The sequence below is a fragment of the Cebus imitator genome, unplaced genomic scaffold (genome assembly GCF_001604975.1).
Source record: "Cebus imitator isolate Cc_AM_T3 unplaced genomic scaffold, Cebus_imitator-1.0 Scaffold357, whole genome shotgun sequence".
Lineage (NCBI taxonomy): Eukaryota > Metazoa > Chordata > Mammalia > Primates > Cebidae > Cebus > Cebus imitator.
Genome location: NW_016107672.1, coordinates 405,082 through 425,106, shown reverse-complemented (window position 1 = coordinate 425,106; position 20,025 = coordinate 405,082). Strand labels below are relative to the sequence as shown.

The 20,025-nt window shown below is 37.4% G+C and overlaps 2 protein-coding genes and 1 pseudogene across 3 annotated transcripts in view; 2 read left to right on the top strand and 1 right to left on the bottom strand.

Annotated features, from left to right (window-relative positions):
- Nucleotides 1-20,025, bottom strand: part of IBTK (inhibitor of Bruton tyrosine kinase) — a 91,479-nt gene that overhangs the window by 58,084 nt on the left and 13,370 nt on the right. For both annotated transcript variants that reach the window (XM_017506694.2, XM_017506695.2), the window contains exons 3-9: nucleotides 13,097-13,193; nucleotides 10,818-10,942; nucleotides 6,693-6,803; nucleotides 4,887-5,057; nucleotides 3,437-3,554; nucleotides 2,816-2,996; nucleotides 870-993 (exon numbers count right to left, since the gene is read on the bottom strand). In XM_017506694.2, the coding sequence (XP_017362183.1) occupies nucleotides 870-993; nucleotides 2,816-2,996; nucleotides 3,437-3,554; nucleotides 4,887-5,057; nucleotides 6,693-6,803; nucleotides 10,818-10,942; nucleotides 13,097-13,193 (927 nt within the window). The remainder of the gene's footprint in view (nucleotides 1-869; nucleotides 994-2,815; nucleotides 2,997-3,436; nucleotides 3,555-4,886; nucleotides 5,058-6,692; nucleotides 6,804-10,817; nucleotides 10,943-13,096; nucleotides 13,194-20,025) is intronic.
- LOC119467964 lies at nucleotides 16,756-18,716 on the top strand. The gene has a single exon (XM_037730759.1). The coding sequence runs from the start codon at nucleotides 16,826-16,828 to the stop codon at nucleotides 17,153-17,155; it is 330 nt and encodes a 109-aa protein (XP_037586687.1). The 5' UTR covers nucleotides 16,756-16,825; the 3' UTR covers nucleotides 17,156-18,716.
- Nucleotides 17,128-18,967, top strand: LOC108287942 (annotated as a pseudogene).

The window sequence follows — 20,025 nt, the reverse complement described above, 5'->3', positions numbered from 1 at the left end:
AAAAAAAAAAAAAAAAAAAAAAGAAAAGAAAAGAAAAGAAATTCCTTACATACTAGTGATCCAGAAATCTTTTATATATAATGTGTACATATATTATAATGCATACATTTGTATAAAACTAAATCTGGAAAAAAATTTCAACTATGTACCAAATTTATCATACTGCCCTATCTTTACTTTTCTGAGAATAGTTACATTAGGCCAGGCGCAGTGGCTCACACCTGTAATTACAATTCTTTGGGGGCTAAGGCGGACAGATCACCGGAGGCCAGGAGTTTGAGACCAGCCTGCCCAACACGGCGAAACTCTGCCTCTACAAAAAAATACAAAAATCAGCCAGGCATGCTGGCATACACACTTGTAATCCCAGCTACTCAGGAGGCTGAGACATGAGAGTAACCTGAACCTAGGAGGTGGAGGTTGCTGTGAGCCAAGATCAAGACACTGCATTCTAGCCTAGCCAACAGAGCGAGAATGTCTCAGAAAAACAAAATTACGATTACATTACATATGTCATATTTATGCAATTCAGCCTCATATCAGTATTCAGTGTACATACCAAATAACAGCAAAATCTCTTTTCATTGTAAGCATAATACATAAAATTTTTGATTACAGTTTAACGAATCAGTATTGTGCAACATTAGATTAAATGCTGTCTGTAATACTTTCTCTAAATCACCAGTTCCATGCTAATTAGCAATGGACAACTGAAACATACTATTTTGGCACCCAATACTAATCGTTAAAGTCAACAGGAATCATCATTAACACAGCAATACATTTTCATGTTACCAGGTCTGCTACAGCAGATACTTATAGCTATCAATTGAGAGTAAGATTACACTTTTACATAAATATATAGTTACCCTTCCAGCTCCATCCATGGCAAGAATGCAAATTTTTTGACCCCCATTTTCTTTCAAATGTTCAGGATCAACCTTGTATTCCATATGACCCCCAGACACAAGAACTTTTTTCAAGTTCAATTGTCTAAATGAAAAAAAAAAAAGAATCCTAGATTAATATATTCTCTAAACTACACATGCCTAAACTTCAAAGAAGTTACTATTCAAACAATAATCTACAGGCAATTATTGTGAAAGGTGAAGTAAAACGATGTGGTCTTTGGTATCCCTCGTCTTCCATTCTATAAATTTCCCCTACAAGGTGGCTGTTCCTTTCTATGGCAAATCTTTTTCTCTCAAATGCCTTTACCCACACCAACACACACATTAAATACCTAAAGTTCCACTTGCAATTCAAACATTCACTTTGGAGTTTAAATAACTGGTATTGGCCAGGTGCAGTGGCTCACGCCTGTAATCCCAACACTTTGGGAAGCCAAGGCAAGGAGTTTGAGACCAGCCTGGCCAACATGGCGAAACCCTGCCTCTACTAAAAATACAAAAAAAATTAGCTGGGCGTTGTGATAGGCACCTGTAATCCCAGCTAATCAGGAGGCCGAGGCAGAAGAATCACTTGAACCTGGGAGGTGGAGGTTGCAGTGAGCAAAGGTCACCCCACTGAACTCCAGCCTGGGCAACAGAGGAAGACAACATCTCTAAACAAAGAAGGTAAGTTTTTACACAACAGTGGGCATTTTCTGCTCATGAATAACTGCAGGGACAGTATCTGTTTTACATTATCAAAAGTATTTTGCTTCATTTAAATTTAGGTCCCTAACTGTTTTAAAAGTTAGACTGCTATTCTCTAGAATTCCTGTACACAACTCCTTCCACTAGTTGAGTTATCCTATTCTCTAAAACTCCTGCACAAAATTGCTTCCACTAGTTGGGCTATCCACTTCCAGGAATCATTTATATTCGTACAAAGACCTATTTCTGTACTTATATCTATTTAAACTAATAACATATATTTATAATGAATTTATCATAGTAAAATACTACGTAAATGGTAAAAAGGTCTGAAACCTTTCTATAAAAGTTGTATACTTTGGAATGACACAATAAATATGAGCAGCAAAAAACTACTATCAATCAATTATAAAAGATTCAAAATGTATTAAAAATGTAGAAATCTGCACTTACATTACTTCACAATTGTTTTTAAGCACTGGCTCCTCAAAATGAAATGACAGGTGACACATTATGAGTATGGTTTATATGAAAAGACACGGAATTCCAGTTGGTGCACCCACCTATACTTAAAACCTTATGAGGCTAGGTGCATTGACTCACACCTATAATCCCAGCACTTTGGGAGGCTGAGGCTAGAGAGATGCCTGAACGCAGGACTTCAATCCTAGACTGGGCAACACAGCAAGAATCTGTCTCAATTTTTTAAAAAATTATGATTCTCTGCTTTGACTTGTCAACGAACTGCTAGTTTACTGCATGTGTAACATGCTTTTTAAAAATATATATACTTATCAATTATAAACATTGAGCCTGGCTGGAGGTTCATGATATATGATTACTTGTTAAAGATAAATAAATGTATAATCTTAAAAAGTCTATACAGGAACCAATCATGAGAGTGTCACAAATCAAGAATTATGATTAATCTATTTCTGTGCACCTAAAGCATTAAAAATATATATATAGCTCATATTTAACTATATATTAAACATAATTCAGAAATACTGCTTTACAACTTACATAGAAATTTTATATATATTCACTGGATCCATGCCAAAAGACAAAGATCAAAGACAAAAATTTCTGATGTTTCTCCTCATTCAATTTTTTCCATTTGACATTTATAGAACACAGCATAAAGCTGACACTTAGATATTTGCTGGAACAGTTCAATTATTACTAAAGTTATGCTTCTTTCATAGAAATATACATACTTAGAAGCCATCTTCTTGCACTGATAGTCTGCAAGTAAGTAAACATCTCCCCTTGAGGTAACACAGACTGTGGCTCCATCACTTGCAGCAACCAAAGACACAGTGAAGTCCTTATGGTGAAGGGCAGAAACCTGACGAGGAGCAGTTACACACTTTTCTCCATTGGGATCTAGTAAATAACCTAAAAAATTATACAAATGAGCAAATCACAAAATATCTCTTTTAAGAGTCCAATTTGGCCAAGGGTAAGTGGCTCATGCCTTAATCCCAGCACTTTAGAAGGCAGAGGTGGGCAGACTGCTTGAGGCCAGGAGCTCAAGATCAGCCTGTGCAACATGGTGAAACTCCATCACTAAAAAAAATAGCCCAGCATGGTGGTAGGCGCCTGTGGTCCCAGCTTTTAGGGGCACTGACATGGGAGGATCATTTGAGCCCAGGAGGTCAAGGCTTCAGTGAGCCATGATCACATCACTGAATTCCAGCTGGGATGACAGAGTGAGACTTTGTCTCAAACAAACAAAAAAATCATTCATAATCCCATTCTAACTGATAAAAATTAAAAAGAAAAATTTTTTAAGAGTCCAATTTAATTTCCAGATATTATCATCAAGGATTTCTTACCCAGTTGTCCACCATTTAGTCCCATAGTGTAAACAGCTTCTCTAGCCCACAGGACTGTATGAAACCTGCCTGCTGCAACACCAATGATTGTCCTTCCTTTCAGATATTTTGCCTGTATCTATTCAAAGACAAATAAAACTGCAATTTACTATATGTCTATGATCTAGCACAATTTTTCAAAGATCCAGCAGACCAGCAAATATATGGTATAGTTGCTGTTAGTGCCCCCTCAAGTGCAAATGGCAGTTGTCACTAATATAGCTCAGCATTTAATACTAAGAACCGAACCCTTCACAGAACACAAAACATTGTAATGCAGCCACTTCAGTCAGCAGTTTTCACTAATTTTTATACCATGTCTACTTTCTAATTTAACAGAAATTTTCTAATTTAATAGTAAATTGACATGGTACAAAAATCAAATTATTAAACTTTTAGCTATATTTTTTTTCTAACAAGCAGTATGCAAAACAGCCAGTCTCATTCTTAATAGAAAACACAGTACTTTTAAATTTGATACTTCCATGGTCTCTCAACAGTGGCATTATTGACATTTTGGGCTAGATGACTTTTGGGCACGATATTGTCCTGTGCACCAGTGTGCACCTTCTGGAGACGGCTGTACACATGAGAGTAAGAAAGTAGAATAAAGAACACTGGTTTTTGGACTCATGTCCCCTCATATCAACTTGTCACATGTGTTACCTGTGCAGGGGCAGATTTAATGATGCAAATAAACCCAGATTTAAGTCTCTGGGTTCCTCACTTGCATGAGCCCATTTTGTATGGATAAATTTCATATATTTTCTTAAGGTTGGCCTAAAAAGTATTTTAAGTTTCAAACCCAAAATATCTGGACCTCCCTTTGCTTATAAATCCTTAAAAGGGACAGTTACGTGGCTAATCTCCCAAGTGCTGAATTTCCCAAGTGCTTTCTTTCTTACTCCAAACAAATGTTAATACGTACTATACTTAATTTCTCCTGTTAAAAATAAAGATAACAGGCTGGGTACAATGGCTCACACCTGTTATCCCAGCACTTTGGGAGGCCGAGGTGGGTGGATCACCTGAGGTCAGGAGTTTGAGATCAGCCTAGCCAACATGGTGAAACCCTGCCTCTACTAAAAATACAAAAAAAAAAAATTAGCTGGTAACGGTGGTGTGCACCTGTAATCCCAGCTACTCATGTGGCTAAGGCAAGAGAAACCAAGAGGCAGCAGTTGCAGTCAGCCAAGATCACACCACTGCACTGCACCCAGAGTCCTGGGTGACAGAACAGGACTCTGTCTCAAAAAATAATAATAACAATAAATAATAAAGACAATATATACCACTGAAGATAAAGTTAAATAACAGAAATAAGTTGCCCTGTCAATAACTTACATTTTTTTTGTCCATACAGGTTTTATTGCAAATGTAAAGCCTTATTATTTAAAAGACTCAGGTTTACCTGTCTAGGTACATTACAACTGGAAGGAGGAGGAATAATTCCTAATTGATGAAAAATATTTAGACCAAATGTATAAACACATCCATCTTCAGTTAATACAACAGTATGATCCTTAGCAGCTGCCACTTGGGAACAATTATGACCACTCAGTCCTTCCACAAGTCGAGGAACCTACAAAATAAAATTAACTTTAGTATACTGCATTAACCATTTATGGAGATATGCAAATAGAATTTGATGATACTACATCCAAAATGACGACTGATATATAGTTATATCTATCATAGGTAAATTCTACATTTCAGCAAAGGGAAGATGAGTTTAAAAGGATATGGTTGCAAGTTTATGAATAAAATAGAAAAGCCCAGTAAAACATTTCAGAGAAATAATTCAATTCAACAAATGATTTTTGAGCCCTTACCATACAACAAGTACAAATTTGTTTGGTATGAATAAAGGGAGCTCATCAAATATTCACTGGTATATTGAAAAAAACAAAAACACAGAATCAATGCTTCCCTTCAGGGAGTAGCCAAACATATAATACCAGATTCCTTTGGAGTCATTTATCTGTCCTGGGTTCAAATCTTACTTCTGTCACTTACTACCTATTTGATCTCAACCAAATTTTTTAACCTCTATGTACCTCATTTTCCTCAACTGAAAACATGATTGCTATTACTAGTACCACCATCATGCATAAAATGTAAATAATACCTGTGCCTCACAGGGCTGTTGTGAGGCTTAAGTTAATGTAGTAATTATGTATGAAAAGCATAAACAATACCTGGAACAAAATAAACCCTCAAAAATGGAATCTATTATAATTGTAGCTTTCCCTCCTTTTTAAAGCACCATTTAATAGATAAGTATACCAGAAGTCCCCACAAAAAAACAAACAAACAAACAAAAAAAACCTTAAAATAACCTAGTGAACCAATTTTCTGAGAGGTAATAAAATAGATTTCTTCTAATTAGCACTAAGTTTCAGAAGCATAAATATCAACTTTATGACCATACAATGCAAATACTGGCTCAATTTTAAGGCCACAGAAATCTTAATGAGAAGTTAAAAACGAAAACCAGAACTACTTCAGGAAAAGCATTTTATAATTAGTCTGCCTGCTTTCCTTTTTGTTTTTGTTTTTGAGATGGTGTTTCGCTCTTGTTGCCCAGGGTGGAGTGCCGTGGTGCAATCTCTGCTCACCGCAACCTCTGCCTCCAGAGTTCAAGCGATTCTCCTGCCTCAGCCTCCCGAGTATCTGGGATTTACAGGCATGTGCCACCACACGCAGCTAATTTTGTATTTTTAGTAGAGACGGGCTTTCTCCATGTTGCTCAGGCTGGTCTCAAACTCCCAACTTCAGTTGATCCACCCGCCTGGGCCTCCCAAACGGCTAGGCTCTCTAGACTCAGTATTTGCTATAAGCAAAGTATTATTTTTCTTTGATACTTTTGCATTGTATATAAATCCTTGATTTGAACATGATATACCAGGAAACAGATTATTTTAAATCTATTATCAATTGGTGTATAATTTCTTGCTTACAGTTGAAAAAAAATTTAGTTAACGGAATCCTCAAAATAAACCCTCAGAAATGGAAGCTATTATCATTTTAGCTTTCCCTCCTTTTTAAAGCACCATTTAATAGATAAGTATACCTGAAGTCCCCACACACAAAAAAAATCTTAAAATAACCTAATGAACCAATTTTCTGATAGGTAATTAACTAGGTTATCAACATTTGAGCTTATGGTAACTATTTTTCTAAAGTTACCTAAACAGTGTAATGACATTTCAATTACCAAGCATGTCTGTTCATCTCCATGTCCTAATCGCCCTCCAGGACCATGACCACAGGTATAAACCTGCCCTTTCTGAGACAGAAACACCGAGTGAAATTTACAAAGCACCACCTAAGGGAAAATAAGAGAATATTATTAAACTTCTCTGAATAAAATATCCTTTATTTTATAAAAAAGAAATAGAATGTTGCTAATTGTTTAAACTGGATAATGTACACAGAGGAATTCATAAGACTTCAATTTCCACATGTTTTAAGTTTTCTGTAATAAAAAGAAAAAATATATATGTGTATCTTAAAATTATGCCTAAAAACATTGACATGAAAAAAAGAACAAAGAAAGAATTAAGCATGTGTTACCTACTGAAGAGATTAGCCAAAGGAAAATATAATTTTACATCTTCAATTACAAAAATTAGTAGCCAGTTGTTTTTCAATTTCATGAAATACCAACCAGCAAGAAATGAGGAGAGTGCAACAGGCAGCATAAAGACTACCAAAAAGTAATATATGGTATTAATAAAAATAGTAGAAACATTTTCAGACTATTTTTAAAAAACAATAATGCCATTTATACATAGGGTGGGGGCAGTATGTCCTTTCTTTATCTCTAGTTTTATCAATTTATTTTTAATATGATACATTTATATTTATTTTCAAGCTTTTCTCTTTCCCACTTCCTTTCTCCCTATCTGCCTCAATCTCAATACCCTCCCTTGCCCCTGATACACAGACTTAGTATTCACATACTACAGAAGACAAAAATACTGAAACAGTTGAACTGCATCAGCAGAACACAGTAACAGGAAGCTATCAGCAGTTTAAAAAAAAAAAAAAAATATATATATATATATATATATATATATACACATACATATATTCTTTTTTTTAACATATCTAACCCAGGCCATATATTGCCATTTTTCAAGCTCCGATATTCATTATACTCACTTTACCTTAACAGTATTTTTTAAATCTTCTCATTTTTAAAAATTGTTTGCATTTATATTTCTTACATCATCTGCAAATATTTCTAACGTAGGATATAAGAAGACAAATAAGAAATAAGGAAATCCTAAAATCATTTCCAGTAAGTCAAGGTCCTTTGGAAAACAAAAAAATTATAAGCTAAACAAGCTCTAAATATTTACACGTATTCTAGACCACTCAGAATTTTGTAAGCACAATATAGCTATCAAAAAAAGTAATGAAAAGATTATTATCTCACTTAGCTATGCCACGAATAACTAAAAAGTTTAAAAATAAAACCCAAATTTGTATTTTAAATTTACAAATTTGTCAGTGAAATTCATTTCATGAAATCAGAAAGAATACATTTCGTTCAATTTTATATTCAATATTAGAAAGCCATTCTACAATTGCTGACTTCTGCTATTAAGCAATCGTAGCAATACTAGACAGTTTTAAGTCCTCCAACTTTAAAACCCCTGAATTTTTAAACAGGAACTGAGCATGGCTTTTCACCTTAATTATCTGGAATATGTAATACTAACATTAATAATCTCTGTCTTGTGGCAGTTAACTCATCTGGTTAACCCTTTTCAATAACTAATGGGGCTCTCTATATAACTGGTACTCAGTTAATATTCCCATACTTGCTTTCCCTTCCCTGACTGAAATTTATACTGATTTCCTTCCTCTCAAACCTATCCACGGTGCTTGCTTCACCCTCATTCTGTGGTAAATAAAATCCTTTAGATCCTTAATACCTTCACAAAATACTCCCACTGCCTTGCCCTCCCTGAAATGTGGCTTTCTCTTTGAGTACACTAGTTCACTCACAACCCTGGTAAGTGGAATATGCTGATATATTCCAAACTACATGTATCTTAGGATGAGACATTTCAGTCACCCTGTGGTTTCCTAATGTCATTATGATTCCTTCACTCCTGTCTTTAAAATCCCTGCTCGATAATAGCTCATGAAATAAGGGTATATCATGTACTACCTCAGAAAAGGAAAAACAGGTGTCTTTCTTGTGCCACAATTCCAATCAATCATTAGCGGCTGCTAATGGTTGAATTACCATTTTAAGGAAGAGTCTGAGGACCTGCTCAAGCTCAGCAATAAAAAAAAAAATTTTGACTAGTATGTCTGCAAAAAACTCCAGACTGGTTGTGAGCAGCTTGTATACTTGCTACCCCGGCTCTGATTTCTCACCATCTTGCTCACCCCTCTCACATCCACTACAGACTGGGACACCAAGCTTGATTCTTGCCCATCACAAGTCCTTTCATTACCCTAAGTTCCTTCCAGGAACTTTTCATTCCTATATGGGCTTCTATTCCTATTCTCTCAAAATTTAATACTCTCTAGAGTTTAAGGATTCTATTTCTTTTTTTATTCAATTGCTGGTCGTGATGCATAAGGTTGTGACATTTAGTTTAAAAGACAGTCTTCTATGGAGCCCTAAACATAGTGGTCATGTAATTTATCATGCAAACATTTTCTAGAATGAAAGGGGATACTAACAATTACACTAGGAAAATAATCATAAACCAGAACTGTCCTGGGCAAACTAAGAATATGTTGTCAAAGTAGCTCTAAAAACTGTCCGATAATTCAATCTTAGAATATAAGTTATGTATGATAGATATGAATAATAAGTGAAAGTTGGGAAAAGCCAGTGCTACAGTGATAAAAACAAGCTCATATTCTGGGTCAAGGAAGCTTTATCAACTTCAAAAGGCAGAAAGAATATAAATAGGAAGTTGTAGGAAATATAAGCTGACATGGTAATTTAGGAAGACTTGAAAAAGTTCTCACATTCCAAGCCGCAGAGTTTGGACTTTATCCAAAGGCGACTTAGCAGATAAAGACATAATTAGCTCTTTTTTAAGACAATAATTCTGGAGAAGAACATTACCGGGGGTTGGAAATTAATGGAGCCAAGGAGTCAAATTACGACACTGTTGTCACTGTCCAAAAAAAGAACTTGAAAACGACATGGCACCTAGGTTCATGAGACAGAGAAGAACTAAATAGACACACTCTGAGGTACCATCTTCAGGATTTAGAAACTGAGATTTATAGCATTAAAAACTAAATAGAGTAGTTTAGGAGTGGCAAAAAAAACACCTCAGAAATTCTAAATTTCAATATTTTGAAAGAATATCCACAGTACAACTGAAATAAAGCTCAAGAGAAAAACTGGGGCTAGAGATACACATACATACATACACATGTATACACAATGTTATACAGAAAGATTTGTCAACAGCAGTGGAATCTAGGGAAGCAAAAGATATCATGCATTGTAAGGATATAAGACCACAGACCAAATCTTTACAATAATACCAGTTAAAATTTTACAAGTACTTACATTTAAGAACTCAGATTCATAAAAGGCAGCACTCATGCCTAGAGCACTTACAGACCACTTTTTGAATGACACACTTCCAAAAAATGCTTATCTGTCTCCGTAAGTGATGAAATTTTAGTTCTATCTATTATCCAATCTGAGAACCGAGACTTAGACATTTAATTATTTATTGTCAGTGTGAATATAAATAATTAAATAGAATGGCTGGCAGTTTACCAAACCCTCAGTTAAAAAATTCTACAAGCCTTTCCAGACTGCTGTTATCCAACTTCACTTCAGATTAAATATATTCTTTTCATGATAAATAGCTTGGAACCTAAAAACATTATTTCATTACAAAAAAATGCAAGAAGGGCGTTGTTTCTAAATTGAAATTATTTTATGTTTTACCGCCACCAAAATAAAAAAAGAACTCTGGTTCACTTATCAAAGATAATACTGAGCTTCAACAACAAATTCACTTGAAAAATAACTTAAATAATTATAATGTTAAACAGAAACGCTAGAAAATCAAGAGGTCTACCTTCTTAAATTATACATATGTATAGCATTTTCTAATTTCTAACACTAATTGCACAAATATCTCATATTTTAGGGTATTTTACACAGTCTAAATATAATTAAGGCTAAAATAAAATTAGCAAAGTTCTATTGATTGATTTCTTCATTAAAATATGTTACTGTACCTTAAACAAGGTTATATAATCCACAAGAAAACCTGAATAATCAAATACAGAAGTTCTTTCTAATCTCTAAAAGTATGCAGACTGTACTTTAAAATACCTGCTTGATATAAATCCCACTCCTGGAGAACAGATCCACCAATTCTGGATGATGTTTGCTATTCTGACTTCCATGACCCAGGGTAAAATTTGTATTATCGCCCCAAGTATAAACATCTGTAGGATCTAAAATGAAAATTGGTTTTTACACATTTTATATTTTAAAACAAATATAAGAACTAATTTAACTACAAATATTGAGAATATGCCAACACTCTTCTGTAAATGATTCTATTAATATGATATTAGATAACTCCAGAAATAGAAAATCTAAATCATAGTACAGGTCTGTCTCAATGCAAGCAATAAAAATATTTGTTATTTGTTCCTTGCTTTTTTTTTTTTTTTTTTNTTTTTTTAATTGTTGAGACAAGGTCTCATTATGTTGCCCAGGCTGGTCTTGACCTCCTGAGCTCAAGTGATCCTCCTACTTTGGCCCCTCAAAGTGCCAGGATTACAGGCATGAGCCACTCAGCCCAGGCTGTTCCTTGTTTCTTTGGCAGCTAAAGTTTAACTGCCAAATGGGTAAAAATACCACCTGCCATATCTACTTAGTTTCCATAAAAATAATATATAGAACTATATCAAATGTAAGATATTATTAATCCATACACACAAAGGTTCTAAATGTAGAAAATGTGATACTACCATTTGTACAGGAACACTAACTTTCAATACTTTGTATTTCATAGACACAAAATCACACTAGTGATTAGGGTGATGCCCATTAAACTGGAATAAAAATCACAGCTAAGTTCATGATATAAATCTTCATTTTTATTTTAGAAGATAAATAAAGTCCTAGAATGGAATTATCACTGTTACCTGCAACGCAGTATTCAGAGTAGAAGTAAAAATACAGAATGTGCCCTGACTTATCTTGCTCACTAGTTAAATGCAAACTATATAGTGCCCCAATTAGATCTTTTCTTTTCTGCCAATTCCCACTTCCAAAACTCAAAGAGCAAACAAACTGTAGGGATAAGTGAAACTGAGAATGTGTGAATAAAAGAGTAATTGGGGCCAGGTGTGGTGGCTCATGGCTGTAATCCCAGCACTTTGGAAGGCTGAGGCAGGCAGATCGAAAAGTCAGGAGTTCAAGATCAGCCTGGCCAATACGATGACAATTGTCTCTACCGATAATACAAAAAAATACCAGCCTCGCATGGTGGCAGGTGCCTGTATTCCCAGCTACTCGGGAGGCAGGGGTTACTAGTGAACCAAAATCAAACCACTATACTCCAGCCTGGGCTACAGAGTGAGACTCTGTCTTTAAAAAAAAAAAAAAAAATTGGCTGGGCATAGTGACTCACACCTGTATTCCCAGCACTTTGGGAGGCTGAGGCAGGAGGATCACTTAAATCCAGGAGTTCCAGATCAGCCTGGTCAACATGGCAATACCTCATCTCTATAAAAAATACAAAAATTAACTGGGCATGCTGGAATGTGTCTGTATTCCCAGCTTCTTTGGGAGCTGGAGTGAGAGGATGGCTTAAGCTCAGAAGGTTGAGGCTGCAATGAGCCGTGTTCGTGCCACTGCATTTCCGCCTGACTGACAAAGCAAGATCCTAACTCAACAACAACAAAAATAATAATAATTTCCAGAGACTCTACTCAACAACAACAAAACGAATATTAATTTCCATTCCTTTTTCCCTCTACCTCAAATGCTGATGTCACTTTCTGGATATACATCAATTACTTTACAGTAGTTACAATTTTAACAGTCTTCTCATTTTAGATTGTACTTTTATAGACATAAACATGGACTGAAATTTTAAAATGCAAAATAAAAGTGTTCTGAATATGAAACAAGAAATATCCAACATAAACCAAAGTAAAATTTCTTGGCAGATATCCACACCAAACAAATCTTCCCCACCACTTTAATAAGAATAAAATTTCATTAATATTTTCAGAGCTAAGCTGTACCCTAATGGAATACCTCTGTAAAATCTTTTTTTTACTTTTTTTATTTTTGAGACAGTCTTGCTCTGTCACACAGGCTGGAGTACAATGGCACGATCTTGGCTCACTGCAACCTCCGCCTCCTGTGTTCAAGTGATTTTCCCGCCTCAGTCTCCCAAGTAGCTAGGATTACAGGTGCCCACCACCACACCTGGCTAATTTTTGCATTTTCAGTAGAGAAGGGGTTTTACTATGTTGGTCAGGCTGGTCTCGAACTCATGACCTCAAGTGATCTGCCCGCCTCAGCCTACCAAAGTGCTGGGATTATAGGTGTGAGCCACCATGTCTGGCCCATTTGTCAAATTTTCTTACCAGTATTCTTGAATACTACATGAGTTGGTCTATCCTTCATTACAAGATCCAAAGCTGACAAGCCTTCTTTATCTTGAATATACAGACTAACACCATGCTAAAACAAAAAAAAAAAAGAAAAACATACATAAATATATTTTAGCAATTACCTATAATTAATAACTTCCTATTCTTATATATCAAAAAAGTCAGATGATCAAGCCCATAAGTACACTGAAAAAAAAATAATAACAATTATCTCTCAAACTCACATACATTTTTCATTCACATACTGAAGAGAATAAGAAAAATCAAATATCCAATTCTTGCCGGAATAAGGACCAGAAAATGTAAATAAAAAAGGCAAATTTTAAATAAAAATTAACTGCATGTGAACATTTTTGATGGTGAAGCAGGTCTGATGCCTACAAGTCTCTAGCTCTGGGTCTGTGTCTGTGTGGAAGTGCATGTGTACATAAACATATAACTCTTTTCACATTTAAAGAGCCATACTCAGCTGGGCGAGGGGACTCAAGGCTGTAATCCCAGCACTTTGGGAGGCCAAGGTGGGCGGATCATGAGGTCAGGAGTTTGAGACCAGCCCAGCCAACACAGTAAAACCCCTTACCTACTAAAAATACAAAAAATTAGCTGGGCGTGGTAGCAGGTATCTGTAATGCCAGCTATTTGGGAGGCTGAGGCAAGAGAATGACTTGAATCCGGGAAGCGGAGGTTGCAATGAGCCAAGATCGCGCCACTGCACTCCAGCCTGGGCGACAGTACAACACTGTCTCAAAAAATAAATAAATACACAAAAGCAGAATCTAACTCCTTAAGTACAAATAGAAAATAAATAAATAAATAATAGAGAGCCATACTTTGCCAGGCATGATGGCTCATGCTTGTAGTCCCAGCACTTTGGGAGGTGGGCAGATAACCTGAGGTCAGGTGTTTCACACCAGCCTGGCCAATGTGGTAAAACGCTGTCTCTAGTAAAACTACAAAAATTAGCTGGGTATGGTGGCATACATTTGAAATTCTAGCTACTCAGGAGGCTCAGGCAGGAGAATCACCTGAACCCAGGAGGAGGAGGTTGCAGTGAGCTGAGATTGCACCACTGCACTCCAGCCTGGGCGACAAGAAACTCCACCTGAATGAATGAATGAACGAATGAATAAATAAATAAAATAAAGAGCCATACTCCATGTCTTTACACATAATAGCTATAAAGAATTCAAAGCAATGGCAGTACAACATTTATATTAGGATTTAATCTTTATAATGCAATCATCCACATCTCATCTCTTTTCATCTTAAATTCTACTATATCTATTACTGATATTAAGACAATTATATTCCTTTTTTTTTGTTTTTGAGACAGTCTCGCTCTGTCACCCAAGCTGGAATGCAGTGATGTAATCTTGGCTCACTGCCATCTCTGCCTCCCAGGTTCAAGTGATTCTCCTGCATCAACCTCCCAAATAGCTGGGACTACAGGCATGTACCACTGTACCTGGCAAATTTTTTGTATTTTTGGTAGAGACAGGGTTTCACCACGTTAGCCAGGCAGGTCTCAAAATTCCTGACCTCAGATGATCTGTCCATCTCAGCCTCCCAAAGTATTGGGATTACAGGCGTGAGCCACCGCGCCTGGCCATATTCTTTTATTTCTATATGTGTAATATATATTTTCTTATCTGTCTACTTAAATTTTCTATCACTGTTTAATTGTAGCCTCCTGTAATTCACATATAGTTAGACTGTATCTAAAATCGAAACTGAGTGTTTCTGTGTTTTATTTAATCATTATGAGTACATAGTAGGTGTGTCTATGTATGTGTGTTTTAGGAGGAAATTTAAAGTAATTTGTAATACCCACAATTCAAATTCAAACACAAAATGTTTTCTGTCTCACAACGTAAGGCAGTTAGTACACCCCATCCCTATCAGCACACTTTTCTGTCTTTGTGTCTTTTTAAACATGATGTAAAAAGAGAGCAACGTTCAATTCAGATTATTGTTACTTCATGATAGTTTTTTAAACATAAAATGAACACTTTTTCAAGAATAATTTTTAATATTTGCTTACACATTGACAACAAAAGCCAAAATAGACAAATGAGACCTAATCGAACTCCACAGCTTCTGCACAGCAAAAGAAACAGTCATTAGAGTGAATCGGCAACCAACAGAATGGGAAAAAATTTTTGCAGTTTACCCATCTGACAAAGGGCTGATATCCAGAATTTACAAAGAACTAAAACAGATTTACAAGAAAAAAAAACCAACAATCCCATTCAAAAGTGGGCAAAGGATATGAACAGATACTTTACAAAAGAAGACATACATGAGGCCAACAAACATATGAAAAAATGCTCATCATCACTGGTCATCAGAGAAATGCAAATCAAAACCACATTGAGATACCATCTCATGCCAGTTAGAATGGCGATCATTAAAAAATCTAGAGACAACAGATGCTGGAAAGGATGTGGAGAAATGGGAACACTTTTGCACTGTTGGTGAGAGTGTAAATTAGTTCAACCATTGTGGAAGACAGTGTGGCGATTCCTCAAGGACCTAGAAATAGAAATTCCATTTGACCCAGCAATCCCATTACTGGGTATATATCCAAAGGATTACAAATCGTTCTACTGTAAGGACACGTGCACACGAATGTTCATTGCAGCACTGTTTACAATAGCAAAGACCTGGAATCAACCCAAATGCCCATCAACGATAGACTGGATAGGGAAAATGCGGCACATGTACACCATGGAATATTATGCAGCCATCAAAAACGATGAGTTTGTGTCCTTTGTAGGGACATGGATGAACCTGGAAACCATCATTCTCAGCAAACTGACAGAAGAGTAGAAGATCAAACACCGCATGTTCTCACTCATAGGCGGGTGTTGAACAATGAGAACACATGGACACAGGGAGGGGATCACTACACACTGGGGTCAGTTGTGGGGAAATAGGGGAGGGACGATGGGGGGTGGGGAGTTGGGGAGAGATAGCAAGGGGAGAGATGCCAGATGTAGGTGATGGGGAGGAAGGCAGCAAATCACACTGCCAGGTGTGTACCTATGCAACAATCTTTCATGTTCTTCACGTGTACCCCAAAACCTAAAATGCAATAAAATAAATAAATGGAAAAAATAAAATAAAATAAAAAGAAAGAGTCAGGGAGGTCAGGCACAGATGTAATGGGGGTAAGGTGGAACAACTGGTTTACCAGAGTAATAAAAAAGAAGCTGAAAAAGCAATAAATAAATAAATAAATAAATAAATATTTGCTTACAGTTTAAGTATTTCAACATTTACTTAGACTTACCCATTTTAACTAGTTTAAGTCATCACTGCCTCTACACACATAGTTTACCTAGGTACTTATAGACTGCAATGAACAATGAAGGTTTTTTTTTTTTTTTTTTTTTGAGACGGAGTTTCGCTCTTGTTACCCAGGCTGGAGTGCAATGGCGCGATCTCGGCTCACCGCAACGTCCGCCTCCTGGGTTCAGGCAATTCTCCTGCCTCAGCCTCCTGAGCAGCTAGGACTACAGGCATGCGCCACCATGCCTGGCTAATTTTTTGTATTTTTAGTAGAGACGGGGTTTCACCATGTTGACCAGGATGGTCTTGATCTCTTGACCTCGTGATCCACCCGCCTCGGCCTCCCAAAGTGCTGGGATTACAGGCTTGAGCCACCGCGCCCGGCCGAAGGTTTTAAATTCTAATAGTAACATGTTGGAACGCCGTTTGGGTTACTTAAGACAAAAGGGATGTGTCCGCCTTGCAGCGCTGGGCTCCAGTCAAGACGTGCATTCTCGCACCCACCCTCAGCTGGGGGGCGTGGGAGGAGGCGGGGAACCGGGGAGGGGCGGGTGTCGCAGGAGGGAAGGAGCGAATGAGCGAACCGTAGACCGTCGTCCTGAGAGAAATGACATCCGCAAAATGGTGGACCGCTTCTCCCGCTTCTACGAGGACCGACACTTCCTGGTAATCACTTTGGTCGATATAAGGACACTTGGAAATTTAACAAGCATCGCTCAACAAGCCTGGGACCGACACTAACACACGCGCTCCAGCCTCCTCCTGCCTCCCGGCCCAAAGATGGCAGCTCTCAAATTCCTCTCCTCCGGGCTTCAGCTCTGTGCCTCTGCCCATGGATCCGGGGGAGCCTGGTACAAGGGATGTGTTTGCTCCTTTTCCACCAGCGCTCATTGCCATAACATACTAAGTTTTATACAGATCCAGTGGAAGCTGTAAAAGACATCGCTGATGGTGTAACCGTTCTGGTTGGTGGTTTCCAGCTATGTGGAATTCCAGGGAACCTTACAGGTGCTTTACTAAAAACTGGAGTAAAAGGACTAACTGCAGTCAGTAACAATGCAAGGGTTGACTACTTTGGTTTGGACCTTTTGCTTTCGTCCAATCAGATAAAACGTATGGTTTCTTCATAAGTGGGAGAAAATGAGGAATTTGAACGACAGTACTTATCTGGTAAATTAGAAGTGGAACTGACACCACAGGGCACACATGCAGAGACGATCCGTGCAGGTGGGGCTGGAGTTCCTGCATTTTATACCCCCACAGGATATGGGACCTTGGTATAAGAAGGAGGATCGCCCATCAATTACAACAAAGATGGCAGTGTTGCCACTGCCAGTAAGCCAAGAGAGGTGAGGGAGCACTTTATTTTGGAGGAAGCAATTACAGGGGATTTTGCTTTGGTGAAAGCTTGGAAGGCAGACCAAGCAGGAAACGTGATTTTCAGGAAAAGTGCAAGGAATTTCAACTTGCCAATGTGGAAAGCTGCAGAAACCATGGTGGTAGAGGTTGAAGAAATTGTGGATATTGGAGCATTGCTCCAGAAGACATCCATATTCCACAGATTTATGTATATTGCCTTATAAAGGGAGAAAAATATGAGAAAAGAATTGAGCATTTATCAATCCAGAAAGAGGGAGATGGCGAAGCCAAATCTGCTAAACCTGGAAATGACGTAAGGGAACGAATCATCAAGAGGGCCGCTCTTGAGTTTGAGGATGGCATGTATGCTAATTTGGGCATAGGAATCTCTCTCCTGGCCAGCAACTTTATCAGCCCAAATATGACTGTTCATCTTCAAAGTGAAAATGGAGTTCTGGGTTTGGGTCTATATCCAGGACAACATGAAGCTGATGCAGATTTAATCAATGCGGGCTAGGAAACAGTTACTGTTCTTCTAGGAGCCTCTTTATTCTCCAGCAATGAATCATTTGCAATGATTAGAGGGGGACATGTCGATCTAATAATGCTAGGAGCCATGCAGATTTCCAAATATGGTGACCTAGCCAACTGGATGATACATGGGAAGATAGTGAAAGGAATGGGAGGTGCTATGGATTTAGTGTCCAGTGCCAAAAGCAAAGTGGTGGTCACCATGAAGCACTCTACAAAGGGAAATGCACATAAAATCATGGAGAAATGTACATTACCATTGACTGGAAAGCAATGTGTCAACCGGATTATTACTGAAAAGGCTATGTCTGATGTGGACAAGAAGAAAGGGCTGACTCTGAGCTCTGGGAAGACCTGACAGTGGATGACATACAGAAGGGTACCGGGTGTGATTTTGCAGTTTCACCAAAACTTATGCCAATGCAGCAGATTGCAAATTGAAATGTGGATATTTGTACCAGGCTGCGTGTTTTTCATTTTAAAAACACAGGATTCAATTGAAAGGACATCAATAATTATAATTGTGTATCTAACAAGTGGTTTTTGATTAGTTTTCTTCTAGTGTTTCAGGCTTTATGCAGCCATATAAACTGTTCCCTAGGCATGCTGTGACATTTTAATAAAAAGAAAAAGGAGCATAAAAAAAAAATAAGCATCCTGGGTTCATGCCCGTAATCCCAGGGCTTTGGGAGGCTGGAGAGGGAGGACTGCTTGAGCCCAGGAGTTCTAGATCATCCTGGGCAACATAGTGAAACCTTGTCTCTACAAAAAATAAAAAAATTATCCAGGCATAGTGGTGTGTGCCCATTGTCCCAGCTACTCGTGAGGCTGAGGTGGGCGGATCGCTTGAGCCCAGGAGTTAGCTAAAATTTTACCACTTGCCTGGGCAACAGAGCAAGACCCTCTGTCAAAACAAAAAAAAAAATGTGTCCTGGTTTTTCCGCATCAATGAAATAATCAGCTCCTTAGCCCAGTTTTCCAGGTTGCATGCTGTCATGTTATAATCTCAGCTGCTCAAGAGACTGAGGCAGGAGAATTGCTTGAACCTGCAAGGCAGAGGTTGTAGTGAACCAAGATTGTGCCATTGTACTCCAGCCTGGGAAACAGAGCAAGACTCCATCTCAAAAAAAAAAAAAAAAAAGAAATTATGGGAATCATTGTATCTCTACATATGGTCATGTGGGAGCTTATCGTATAAGGGCATCTTCAGGGAGAAGTATGCTACTGTTGCCTAATTATTCGAATTTTGGAAATGGATTTTCACAGTTTGAATGCCAGAATCTGATCAATTCAAATGTGCTGAGAGGAACACAGGGACAGGTATAGTGGCTCATGCCTGTAATCCCAGCAATTTGGGAGGTAGAGGCTGGAGGACTGTTTGAGGCTAGGTGTTCAAGACCAGCCTGGGCAACATAGCAAGACCCTGTCTCAATTTTTTAAAAAAGAAAAAAATTAATTAATTAAAAAGAGAGAAACCAAGAGGACAGGGCTTGAAATAGGATTTACAGTTATTAAAAACTTTACTTTTTAATTTATACTTCTACAAATGCTATTCATTGATGAGATGTGGGAGAGATGCTCAATAAATATATTTTATTGAAAAAAAAAGACAAAACGATCTCCTCCTGCCTCATAACAACAGATTTCTAATAAGCTCTCTCTATTCACCCCAAAATAGGTAAATTCATTCATAAGCTTATTAAAAGCATCTAAGTATAAAA

Coding starts and splice junctions, on each gene's coding strand:
- LOC119467964 (XM_037730759.1), top strand. CDS start 16,826: ATGTTGGAACGCCGTTTGGGTTACTTAAGACAAAAGGGATGTGTCCGC.